This window comes from Mangifera indica, chromosome 12, assembly GCF_011075055.1.
Source record: "Mangifera indica cultivar Alphonso chromosome 12, CATAS_Mindica_2.1, whole genome shotgun sequence".
Lineage (NCBI taxonomy): Eukaryota > Viridiplantae > Streptophyta > Magnoliopsida > Sapindales > Anacardiaceae > Mangifera > Mangifera indica.
In genome coordinates this window covers 14,343,620-14,356,324 of record NC_058148.1, presented here as the reverse complement: position 1 = coordinate 14,356,324, position 12,705 = coordinate 14,343,620, and the positions used below count along the sequence as shown (strand labels likewise).

Below are 12,705 nucleotides of genomic sequence, written 5' to 3'. Positions count from 1 at the left end.
TGTTTTAGAAGCCCCCTTACCAGTAGCCATGCACTGTAGATTGTAGTCTGTACAAGAATAGGCAGTAGAATATGAGAGAAAAGGTGCCTCCGGATCCATAACTGTTGCATAAAATTCTGCCAAATGGGATGTTAAGATTGTTTGTACTTGAAGAATTGGAATCTCTTCATCTTTAGAACATAGGAGGGCAGAATATTGTGGGGAGGCACCTAGGGATAGTGTTCCCTAATTGTAAGTAGCTAATTTTTGTACTATTTATCACCTAAAAACCTATTTTCTTTTAGTTCAATCAGAGGAGGGTTAGACTTAAGTTGAATTATCAAACTGAAACTCTAACTTAAACAACGAGCTAAGATAAGTTTATTTGATTCAAATCCAACCCTCAGTCCTACCAATTTTCAACTTGAGAGGATTTTGGTTGCATGTGTTATATATTTAAACAAATATTTCAATGCAAATGAAATTAGAAGCATGATATTAAAACATTAATACTGTAACTATTGATATTATGATTACAAGTTTGCCTATCATTAGCTAACCATTAGCTAATTATGGAAGTCCATTTCCTTCTGTATTTCATTGTCAAAGCTAGCCCGGGTCATCATGTCATACCATACCTGCCGGAAAACCTTGATGATGAGATCATGGTATTCATCGGAATTCAACGTTAGATAGCAGGCCAAGAGCTCTTCGAGTTCTTCAGGCTGGTTGATCTTCTTCTCCATGATCATCTCCTTCATCGAGTCTCGAAAGTCTTTTTGTGGATCAAATGAGGTTTTCACCACAGCAAAGCTCTCTAGGCCTGTTCCTCCCTCCATTGTTTTCTCTTTTCCCTTTCTCATCTTCAGTTTGGCCTTCTTCATGTCTTCAAGCGCCTTTATTCTTGGAGAGGAAACTTTCACCTTGCCACTCTGCTTTGTTCTTTTTCCCTGTAATTCTCTGCTTATGTACAATGATTTCCTCTGGCTATCATTCTTGGACTTTACCTCTTTGATCTTCATCTGTTTCAATTCTTCCCACTCTGAACTCCGTGCTGCAAATTCACAACCTTCTTCAGCTTTTAAATTAAAGTTCTTCGAAATTCTCAATGACAGACGATGCTGTTTCTCTCTCTGCAATTCCAAGTTGTCTTTTTCAACTGATTTTCTTGATTTCTCCTCTGTTTCAATTGAACTTCTTGAAACTCCTGGATTCATTCTCTTCAACTTCTTTTCAGTTTTCACCTTTGGTTTCTTGAAAATTGCTTCATGTACTTCACTTTTGCATGCGTCCATCTGAGGAAAGATCTCCAGGTCTCTTGAAGACTCTCTAATCTTCCTTGAACTCAAACTCAAATTCTCAAACATCTGAATCTCTTCTTTTCCCATTAATGTTGTAGCTTTTGATCCAGAACTCTGCCAAGTCGAAGGTAGAACGTCCAACTCATCATGAGAATTATACCAAACCGAGCTTAAAACACTCCTGCTCTTCCCCTCAACACCCTCTTCGCCAAACGATAATCTCCAGAAATCATCACCTTCTCCACCATAGAATCTACCTCCTCCTCTACATGTTTTCGAACTTACAAAGGTTGAATTCCACTTGGCATCACCGCGCTTCTCTTTACCAGGCTTTGGTTCCACGTCTCTACTCTTTCGCCTCAGCTTAGAAAGCCATGAAATGGGAAAGACATGGGAGATCAAAAAAGAAGAGGAGCTGGATTTACTTTCTTTCTTTCTTCCCCACTTCATTATCTTATGGCTAACAGAGATAAGTGAGTTAATTCTCCAAATGGGAACTGTTTGAAGAAGGAGACGATCACATGACGAGTTGATGTTGATGTTGATCACATTCAGAAAACTGAATAAGGTCTAGCAGTTATGGGGCAGTTGGGCTGATAAATAGGTAAGTGGCGGATTCTTACTGGTTTTTTTGTGTTTACTGATATTTTTCTTGCCTTTTGTTTTTGGGGTTTAAAAGAAAGAACCGCTCAAATTCATGTGACCCCTTTGGCCACCTTTTTCTGATTTAATAAAATTATATACACAAAAAATGACATATTCTCATATAATTAAATGTTGTTTTATCTCTAATTTAAAACTATCAAATCATATAATAACATGTTATTATATATATAAAAAATTATATATATTATTTATGCACGTAACACTATTTTTTATACTTTATGATTTGTACCTGGATGGAAATTTATGCCAAGGAAGGGACCCTATTTCTGCAGCTCAAGTTAAGTAACAACCTAAGTACATTGATCAGAAACTCAGTTAAACCCAGATGTCCACTTCTCTTTTTTCTCCCAAATTACCTCAAGACTTCTCCATTGGCTGGCTGTCTATTTTGTTCAATATTAGATGATTAAGGCTGACAGACAGTCCTCTCTTTTTTGTATGATTTTAGTGATTCAGAGATGTTTTTTTTTCTTTAATCATTTCCTTGTCTTTGGTACTAAAATCAAATTGATTGTTTTGTTGTTCCCTCTTTTGCTTTTCGGCTTTTCTACCTTTGGTCGTCTTCTTTTAGTCAAACTTCGGTTCAGATTCTCTGCAGTAGCCGAAGAAATCTTATAGGTTGGATTGGGCTAGCTAGAACATACTCACCCCAACTACTCTAAACTACTTCAGATCATACCTCGCAGTGGCTCAAAGAGAGAACTTACCATATTAAACCATCCTACATTGATAAAAAATAAAAGAGATATTATTGATATCTCATATCGATTTAAAATGACAAAACATAATAGGCCAATCTGTTGGATCAGATGTTACAAAACTCAATAATTTTTAATCAAAATCAGTTTCTTTTTTGGCTCTGTTTTCTGCCAGCTTCAATGGGTTCCCCTCTATACTGATGTAACAACACACAAACAACTTGCATTTTTACATTTTTCGGTAAGTCATTTCTCATTTGAAAAATATCTACGTAGGCTTGATAACAATTATCTTTAAAAGTTAGGCATGAGTTCAAGTATTTTTTTATAACATACCAAAATGAAATTCTTAATTTATTCAATTCAATGGTTATGGAATCAGTCATTAAATTCATAGTTTAACTTACTCAGTGTGATTAATTTCGTCCTAAAGGGACCGTCCAATTCGGGTGGGGTTCTTCATTCATATATATATATATATATATATATATATATATATATATATATATGAATCTTTTAAAGTCTAAATTTTACAAATTGGAAAGTTTCTCATTTTATTACAGGCACTTCTTCGTCTGAATATACATATTGGCTAATTTTACAATGGCGATAGCAAGAGCCAAAACAAAAGAGAAAGGCTAATTCATGAACAGAATATAAGAAGAAAACCCAGTTAACTCTTTAGTTTTTCTTATGATTTGACTTTTAAAATCTTGAATTATCTCAATTAAGTAAACATATTTTGGGTGAAAAATACTTCAGTAATGGTTCTGGAATCAGCCTCCTAGGATGGTTTACACCTCAAGTACAGAATCCTAACTTTGCTCTAACTTCATGAATAATGGAAGTATCACTATGGTTAAAAGAAAACCATTATATCTTAATCCTGAGGCTCACAAATGTCAAGTCTTTCATCCTAACCGCTCCTGTACTGTTTTCTTCAATTTTTAGTTCAAATCAGAATATGCATTTTATATGCTTAGCAATAAAAAGAAATATTATTGTAATCAAGAACATTATTGAAATTAAGCCAGTAAAAACAGAGATGGTAAAAGTTAGATAGCAGAAATCAAAGATTTCTGTAAAGATAACCGGGTTTGTCATTGTTCTTTCTGGTAGGAAAGTCAAGATCAACAAAAAAGCTTAAGCATCAAACCGCCCTCTATGATTTAGAAATTGCATTGCACCCATAAGGAATTAACTATAGTGCTTGATTTGACTGCAGTTCACCTAACACTTAGAAATTAAAGAGCCATAAATTTATTAAATTGGACTTTAATAGTATGTTCAAGCCATTAGCAGTAAGAATAAAGTATGAGTTATGAAGATCTTATTAACTTCCCTTCTTGAAAAACTTATGGACTACCAAAAGTGTAGATAATGCTTCATTTTCAAATCCATTCAATACATTGTTTGGCCAATATTATCTCTTATTATGTGGAAGCAGTAAATTCCCTTGTGGAAAAGTTGAACTTCTGAAAGAGATGGGCTAGCCCTTTTCTTTTCTGGTAGGAAAGTCAAGGACTAACAAATGCTCAAGCATCAAACTACCTTCTAAATACAGAATTTGCACCCAACAAATGGCAAAATTAGGAAAAAGTAATGATATATTAGTGCTGCACAGCTTTACTTACACCTAACAATCAGTATGAGAAAGGCATTTAAGATAAGAGTAAGTGCTATGCCTTTCAAAAGTAGGAACAAAAAATTTTAAAGCAAACTCCACAAAGTTTTAATTAAATAAGTCTCATTATTTATTGATTGTTTCATACATAAAAAGCACAAAAACTTTGTTATAAAAATGTTCTTCATCTCAACTTAGCTTGAAATATCATCAATGGCTAAACTCAGAAAACCATGGAGCATTTCTTTTGCTGTATATCTAGTTCTGGTTTTTCTTTGCAATGGTTGGCATGCAAGTGCTGAAACTGAGTATATATCAGCCGTAGGCGATCCAGGAATGAGAAGGGATAGCCTAAGATTAGCCATTGAGTCATGGAATCAATGCAATGAGGTAGGAGAAGAAGTTCCTCATATGGGAAGTCCAAGAGCTGCGGATTGCTTTGACATAAACAAGGCTTCTCCACAGTCAAATGGTAAGTTCCCACTTTTTAATTGATTAATTACCAGACTTGCTGCAATTTTTCTTCTGCAATGTAGAACAAATAGTCATTCTTTACATTTTATCCTTATGTTTGGCAATTAATTTATGTGTAGAAAAAAACTGTTCCATTTGCAACATGCTGCCCTTCATATTGGTCCACAGGGTGACAGAGGCAGACAACAAGCTAGGAATTGGAGACCCTTTTCTTGGATTGCAACCAGATGCCTTATTCAATGCAGACCTCTATGCTGCAGAGAAGGAACTCTATTTGGGATCCAAATGTGAAGTTAAAGACAACCCAATTCCTTGGCAATTCTGGACGATCATGCTCAAGAGTGGTAACATGGACACTACTGCAGCCAAGTGTCCTAAAAATGGGTATAAAGTTGGGCCATTTGGCCTTGATAAAGGGTTCCCTTGCTTTAGAAAAGGTGCATGAATCAACCATTGATATATCATGACTACACCACATTATAAGGACCAAATAGGACTACTCTTAATGGACGGTTTTATGGCTCATGGGATTTGAATAATGATTTGAGTAAAGGATTAGTGGGTAACATTTCTTACCATTCTGTGGATTGGGAGAAGGAAGTCGGAAAAGGAAGTTGGGTTTTTCATCATGTCTTGAGGACTTCAACAAAGTATCCATGGTTGATGCTTTACTTCAGGTCAGATGCCACGAAGGAGCTCTCTGGTGGCTACCGTTATCCCACCAAGGGTATGTCTAAGATGGTAAGTTATTTTCACTTCAATTTCGCTTTATAGAAGAATTTTCTTCAAATTTGTAACTTTTCGAACAAGCAATTTAGGTTGTTGAACAATCAGTAAAATCCCAGATGTATTTTGCAGATTCCAGAATCACCAAACTTTAAAGTAAGGTTCACTATAAATGTGATCAAAAGTGGAGGTCCTAGCAGCCAATTCTACCTAATGGACATTGGCAGTTGTTGGAAGAACAATGGACAACCTTGTGATGGCAATGTAACATCAGATGTTACTAGATACAGTGAAATGATCGTAAATCCCAACACAACTTCATGGTGCCATCCTGACCATCTTAGCATATGTCCACCGTGCCATACTTTCCCTGATGGAACACGCGTACATCGCAACCGCACTGCCTGCTTCCCTTAGCTGCTTATCACTTGTATTGCTCCCCTGGAAATGCAGAGTATCCTAAAATGCCTAACACTTTATGTGATCCATACAACAATCCTCAGCCTCAGGAAATATTGCAAATTTTGCCGCATCCCGTTCGGGTGTTTATGGCTATCCTACCAGGCAAGGAGAAGGTTGGATTGGTGATCCAAGGACTTGGGAACTTGATGTAGGAAGATTGTCTCGGTCCTTATATTTTTATCAGGATCCTAGTACTCCTCCAGCTAGAAGGCAATGGAGGTCTATTGATTTAGGAACTGAAATTTTCAAAGACCCGGATCAAGTTGCTGAGCGGACTGTTCAGTGACTTCGATATCCTTGTATCAAATCAATGAATATGCAATGATACAGAAAGAGAGAGAGAGATTAGGTGCAAATCAAAATATGAATTAATTGTAAAGTGAGTTTCTTCAGCTTCAATCCGAAGGATTTCTGCCATTCTTTTCAACATATCAAGAAAATTTCTCAATCAGAATTTTCTGCTGCAAAAATTTGCAGGCTGAATCTCCATAATGAACCATAAAAGATGCACGTAATTGAACTTGTACAAATTTAACAAAATATACAAGGCATCTCCATAAACAACACATTCATAAGCAATGCTGTTAAGGGTTCATATACCAAGCATCTCTATTAATTACAAAAGAGTTAATTCAAAGACCACAAAAGAACCAATTCAAAATCAGTTTGATATTGACGAATTGAGTTTTGAATTTAATTTGAAAATAATTTAATTTTAAATTTGATCCGAACTAACTAAATTTATATATATACACACTCTCACTCTTGTACTCACTCTCAATTCACCCCTCTTTACTATTGTATGGTATTTTTAAACATTCTGCTCGGTTGGGGTGCATGGTGATCACAAATTATGAATTTTTTTTAAAGAAAAAGTAGAATGAATTCCCTTAATCAAAAGAAAAAAAATTATCTTCACATTATAAATTTTTTAGGGAAAACTTTATATTGTCTTCAAGTTATCAAGTTTATTTTAGAAAAAAAAAAAATCTTAAAATATAAATTTAATAAAATATTGAAAAAGTAATATTTTAAAACAGAAAAAATAAATTTAAAAAAATGAAAAATTTCCGTTGCCGGGAATCGAACCCGGGTCTCCTGGGTGAAAGCCAGATATCCTAACCGCTGGACGACAACGGATCATTTGTTAAGTTTTCTCAAGAATATTTTATAAATTTATTTTAGCTTAAATCATAAATTGCTCTGCTTGTTTATTTATACCCAGCTGTGCCAATTATAGATAAAACCACTCCATTCTGTAATTTGCAATGATACTAACGATATTTTATAGAAATAATTTTTTAGTGAGATAAACATGTAAGTGTTAAATTTGAGTTGGGCTGATTCTAGGATTTTAGCTCAAGCTTAAAATTATTTAAATTGATGTATAATATCATTAAAAAGATGTTAATAAGATAAATAGTATTATTAAAGAAAATCATCGGAAAGATAAATTAACCAAATTATTGAGAAAAAATTTTAACTCAAGTTTGATTTGTTCGAACCGAATCGAATCGACTTAAATCTATTCATATATATAACACATAGTATGTACAATACAAAATCAAATATCTCATTTATGATCAAACAATCTTCAAAGTTTAAAATTGAAAGAAAAGAATAGTTAATCTTCAGAAGTGCACAACCGATTAAAAGATAATAGTCACAAATATCATCTACCTAGTTTTGTTTTGTTTTGCCCTGAAGTTGATGACTAGTCTATAACCAAATCCCTCAAGAACAGGTAGAGAGGCAATAGGGAAGCCACAATTGCATTGTCATGTGACATATTACTAACTTCAAACTTGTGACTAGGGCAATTGAGATTGACTACCACCAACCCCATTTAGGAACTTTCTTCAGACCATTTTATCAAACCCTATATTCCAAATATGTATCAAGCTACTTACCACGGTAAAATAACTGACAAAAATACGAAATCTCAAGTATAGAATTAAAAGACTTAAATTTGACTTCAAACTCTCACAAATAAACTTTAGTACACATATTAACACCTTTTGATATGTCTGTATTAGAGTAAAAAACATTAATAATAGGTTGTTATTGTTAAACTAATCTCTTCGGAGTTTATCAATTTGATGGTCATACTTTGTTAAATAGGGTTCAACTACCACTCTCACCACCACCACTACCATCACATTTCTATCTTTGTGGTTATCTCCAATTATTTCCCAACTAAACGGCCTGCTTGTGATCCCACTTTGTCTGTCTGCCATTCAATCTTAATCCTTTAAATCACATGGCTGATGGTGAATGCTTTTGCCCCACCACATCCAACCATTTTCGGAACTCTCAATTGCAACAAGATTCTTCTCAATGTCATATTTCCCCAAAGAGTGGACTCAAATGGGCATCTTAAACTCACAAAGCTCTGTTTATATGTATTTATATAGACGAATCACAATATGCCTGGGCCATTAGAATTGAGTTCAATTCACTAAAAAGCATAAAGTATGTACTTCATTATCATGTTGACCATATCCTTTACTACTGCAACTTTTTGATGCAACTTCAGCAAGTTGATGCAGGTCTGGCATGCACCAGCCATTGGAGTTTAGTAGGCCAGAGAGATTGACATCGTCTCAGGATCCTCTAGAATCGGTGATAGAACAAAACTTGGTTTCTAAATAGGATTACTGAAAATGACAACCACTAGGTTGATCGCCAGTAAGCTTCCCATTATTGAAATTTATTCTAGCCTTTCCTTAGAATCTCCATAAAGCAATTCTCAGCAGAAATATGCCTTATTCTTGTGATTTTTTTTAACATTAAGAGGATCTAAGCCCTCTTTTTTTACCATCTAGATTCCTATATGCACTCTTTCATCACATGTGAAGGGTTAATACAAGTAAATTATGCCATTCAGATCATAACAAGATCCTCAGCATCTTTTTAGGACTCTCACTGAATGAGGAAATATGCAAGATAGTACAAGACCAATCAGTTCAGCCATATAACGTCATACAATTAGCCTTAGGGCCAGCCAGAAGCTAAATATGCAGTCATATAATCAATATTTGGATCTTTCTCAAGTATATTTAATTCACAAAACTACTGAACAAAGTAGAAGAACAATCTGAAAAAGAGCCTGTTTCTTGAGCATCTGTAAACTGCTGACATTTATGTTGAGTCCTTTAATATTAAGTTTCTAAATCAATAAGCATTACTTGTTAAAATTTGAAAGGGCTCTAGAACATTTGTCATTCATTCAAAACAAGTATGGTATTGCTATAACTTTAATTTTTATCATAACCTGAAATTTCAGTGAAAGAATTTGTAACTATTACCAACAAAAATGTGAACATATATAAGTAGGGAAGACAACACCACAAGAGTGGCTGTTTACTATTACAAAACAGGCACAGACATAGACATAGGTACGGAGACATCACCAGTGAAACTTGAATCCCTACTTGCAGCTGAATTGCCTGAAAATGCATAACTGACACCCAGTCCACTGAAATGCAAAGCAGCATTTTCACACCTTTGAAAAACTCTAGCAAGGGATGCTGCCTTTCTTCTTGCCCGCTTTGTACCAGTAAACAACAGAGTCTGAAGCAAACCAGCCAATGCTGGTGCCTTAAGAACTCTCTCGGTTGTGGCTGCCCCACCACTCCTGCACAATTCGAGTAATGCTGCAACTGCATTCTCTTTCCCCCTTGGTGTCCCACACCTCATCATTCCAATCAACCCTGCCACAGCCATTTCCTCTTTCTCCACAGCTGCAGCCCCAATTTGCTGCCTAACAATTAAGGCCAATGCACCTGCTGCTTCCTCTGCAACCCCTTCAGTTCCCAATGCTTCGACTAGTGCTGCGACAGCCCCAGCCTCTATCATTCTCAGACAGTTATCTGTGTGCGTAGATAGATTAAATAAAGCAGTAACAGCATCCTTCTTCCCTCTAGGGGTTCCAACTCTCAACAACCGGGCCAAGGCCTCAGCTGCCCCACTCTCATCAGCTATTATCTTCTTATAGTCATGGACGGCAGAGAGGCTAAACAATGTTGCTGCAGCATTTTCCCTAGCTTCTGTTGTGAGCCCAAACCTCAGAACTTCAACAATAGATGCCAAACACCCTTCCTCATCCATGATACGACTTTTGTTCTTGTCATAAATTGATAGATTAAGCATTGCAGTAACTGAATTCTCTTGTGCAACAGGGTCATGAGATGAAAGTAGCTTGTGGAGATGGGGGATTGCACCAGCTTGTGCTATAAAAGCACGGTTTTCTTTTCCTGTCTTTGCTAATAAGCGTATCTCCCGTGCAGCCATAGTCTTTGCAGCCTGCAACCCATAAGCTAGCTGTTCAATGAGAAGCTCTGCCGTGGCTTTGTTGGCTTCAATTGCAGCTTTACTAGGCAAAGCCGCAGCAAAAAAATCTGCAGAGGTATCTGTAGCCTCTGGAGGGTCATATGGAATTCCATGAGCCACACACCACTGCACAATTAAATTCCTCAAAGCTCGATTAGGAATAAGGCGGGTATGGACAAGCATTTGCCCCGTCTTTGGACAAGAACAATGCCCTTCCTCCAACCATCGGGTAATTGAACTTCTATCATAAGTCTGTCCAGTTGAAATTATCACTGGATCATGCATCAAATCCAACGATATTGGGCAGCAGAAGTCCTTCAGTACTGGTACTGATAAAAAGGTATCTGCAATCTCTTGAGAAATCAACCCTTTTATTGGCTTCTTCTGATTGCCAATTCTCAATCTCACCTCATCTTCCTCGAACCCGAATAGCAAAAACCTGCAATATCGTGTCACCGCAACAAACCCATTAAGGACAGCAGCTGTTGGCTCCACATCTCCCTCATGGTTAGAAATTTGCTCCTCTAAAAACTCAATTTCAGTTCTACAACTCTTAGCGTCTTTAATCTCCAAATTATCCACAAAGAACGATCGCAACTCCACATGATTTGGTACCTTCCCATTCTCAAACTCATCAAGAAAATAAAAGAATTTAACCCTCAATGAATCATCCTTTTCATCTATATACAATTTAGCCCTCCTAGCATGTGTCTTTATAAGGTCAACCTGCTCCCTAACGTCCTCGCTCAAGTCAACATCATTAACAGGAAAAACATCCAAAAGGGTCGATATTTCTTGATTCAAATCATGAAAATGCCCCGAAATAGAATGATTTTGAATCAAAAGCCATAACTTACTGGACTGTCCACAATAATCAAGCAATATTTTGCACCTGTAAAGAACCAAATAGAGCTCCTTGAAACACAACATGGCCGTTGAAGGAAGAACATTACCCGAATCTCTTAAACACTCTAATAACACAAGAAAAACCTCGATCTTCCGAATCAAAGAACGAAAATTCTTCCTCTGAAAGAAGAAAGACTTGTTGGAAAAGCAGGAAACAAGCTCAGATGAAATATTTACAAGGGTCTGTATAAGAGCCACATCAGTTAAGTCAACCGGGGCCAGGAATGCCTGCAAAGAAGGTGATCTCCGTCTCCGAAGGGACGAAAATATTGCCGCTGTAGCCATAGATTATCCAGAAATAAATAACTCTACCCAAAAAAATCGAAGATTTTAACGCAACTCGATCTAAAACAATGAAGATAACTCAAAGTCAGTACAGAAAACAAAACAAAACCAAACCAAACCAAAGAATAATAATAAAACAATGAAAAAAAAAATGGTGAAACCGAATGACAAAAAAAAATAGAACAAGACTAAGAAAAATCTCTCACTCTTGTTCTGGGTTTGAATTTGATGTTCATAAGAAGAAAATGGCATAAATAAATAAGATAGGTTTAAAAGTGAACTCAGATTGTGTGCCGTATGCGCGTTTGTTAAAGGAAAGGAAGAACAGAGTAAATTTCCAAGGCTTTTATGAATTTCAATTCAAGGGAGTTGAAGTTTGTTTTTTTGAAAACGACTTGTATGGTTTTTGATGCTTAATCATCCAGATTCTTCTCCAATTGCCTTCTTCTTCTTACTCTTCAACAACTCTTCATCGATATTCACTCTTTTACATTTACAGTCACAGCAACCTTAGAAGAATTTTTCCCCTCGATAATATTATTATCATTTTTTTTTTAATTATTTGGTTAAGTATTTTCATGGTTATTAGTGTATTACATAGACAATACTTATTAAATTTCAGGTATATTGAAAATATTCGATATATTTTTTTAGTATATATATATATATATATATAAATTATGTATTATTATATGGTTAAATATTAATTTATTTTTAATTTAAAGTTACACAATCTACATTATGTTATATATTTTTATTGTAATATGGTATGATATATTGATGGGTACAATTTTTAGATATTTGATTATGTGATAATAGGCTATTTGAGAATTTTAATAATTTTAAAAATTATTTATGATATTTTTTAATATTATAATATAACAATTAAATTTTTTATTATTTTGTTAAGATGTATATTTTGATACAGAATAAGTGATTCAACTCTCATAATTATTATAACAACTTTACTAAGTGATCATAACTTCTTATCTAGGGTCGAATTTCAGTTAATTTAAATATTTGATTAATTAAAATTCAAATAATAATAAAAATAATTTAATTTAAATTAATTCAAACACAAATATTTAAATTAATTTTAACTAATATTGTATCCGTAATTCAAATTTGTGAGAGAGAGCTCTTAGTAAAATTGATTGAATCTATCGTTATTTTTATTAATTAATTTAATATTTTTTTTTGCCGTATGAGGAAATTAATTAAAATATTTAATTTATTTAAAAGCGAATTTCAA

At 34.9% G+C, this 12,705-nt stretch overlaps 2 protein-coding genes, 1 non-coding gene and 1 pseudogene across 3 annotated transcripts; 1 reads left to right on the top strand and 3 right to left on the bottom strand.

Moving 5' to 3' along the window:
- Positions 1-446: 446 nt before the first annotated feature.
- Positions 447-1,933, bottom strand: LOC123192568 (transcription repressor OFP5-like). The gene has a single exon (XM_044605157.1). The coding sequence runs from the start codon at positions 1,728-1,730 to the stop codon at positions 546-548; it is 1,185 nt and encodes a 394-aa protein (XP_044461092.1). The 5' UTR covers positions 1,731-1,933; the 3' UTR covers positions 447-545.
- A 2,374-nt stretch (positions 1,934-4,307) lies between these two features.
- On the top strand, positions 4,308-6,329 carry LOC123192730 (annotated as a pseudogene).
- A 669-nt stretch (positions 6,330-6,998) lies between these two features.
- On the bottom strand, positions 6,999-7,070 carry TRNAE-UUC. Its single transcript has one exon. It is a non-coding gene; the product is annotated as a tRNA-Glu (tRNA).
- A 2,084-nt stretch (positions 7,071-9,154) lies between these two features.
- LOC123193206 (U-box domain-containing protein 17-like) lies at positions 9,155-11,819 on the bottom strand. The gene is made up of 2 exons (XM_044606032.1): positions 11,660-11,819; positions 9,155-11,513 (listed from the first exon to the last, which is right to left on the bottom strand). The coding sequence occupies exon 2, from the start codon at positions 11,451-11,453 to the stop codon at positions 9,300-9,302; it is 2,154 nt and encodes a 717-aa protein (XP_044461967.1). The 5' UTR covers positions 11,454-11,513; positions 11,660-11,819; the 3' UTR covers positions 9,155-9,299.
- Positions 11,820-12,705: the final 886 nt, after the last annotated feature.

Bases quoted from the DNA above. Each gene is read 5' to 3' on its own strand.
- LOC123193206 (XM_044606032.1), bottom strand. From the start codon at position 11,453: ATGGCTACAGCGGCAATATTTTCGTCCCTTCGGAGACGGAGATCACCT.
- LOC123192568 (XM_044605157.1), bottom strand. From the start codon at position 1,730: ATGAAGTGGGGAAGAAAGAAAGAAAGTAAATCCAGCTCCTCTTCTTTT.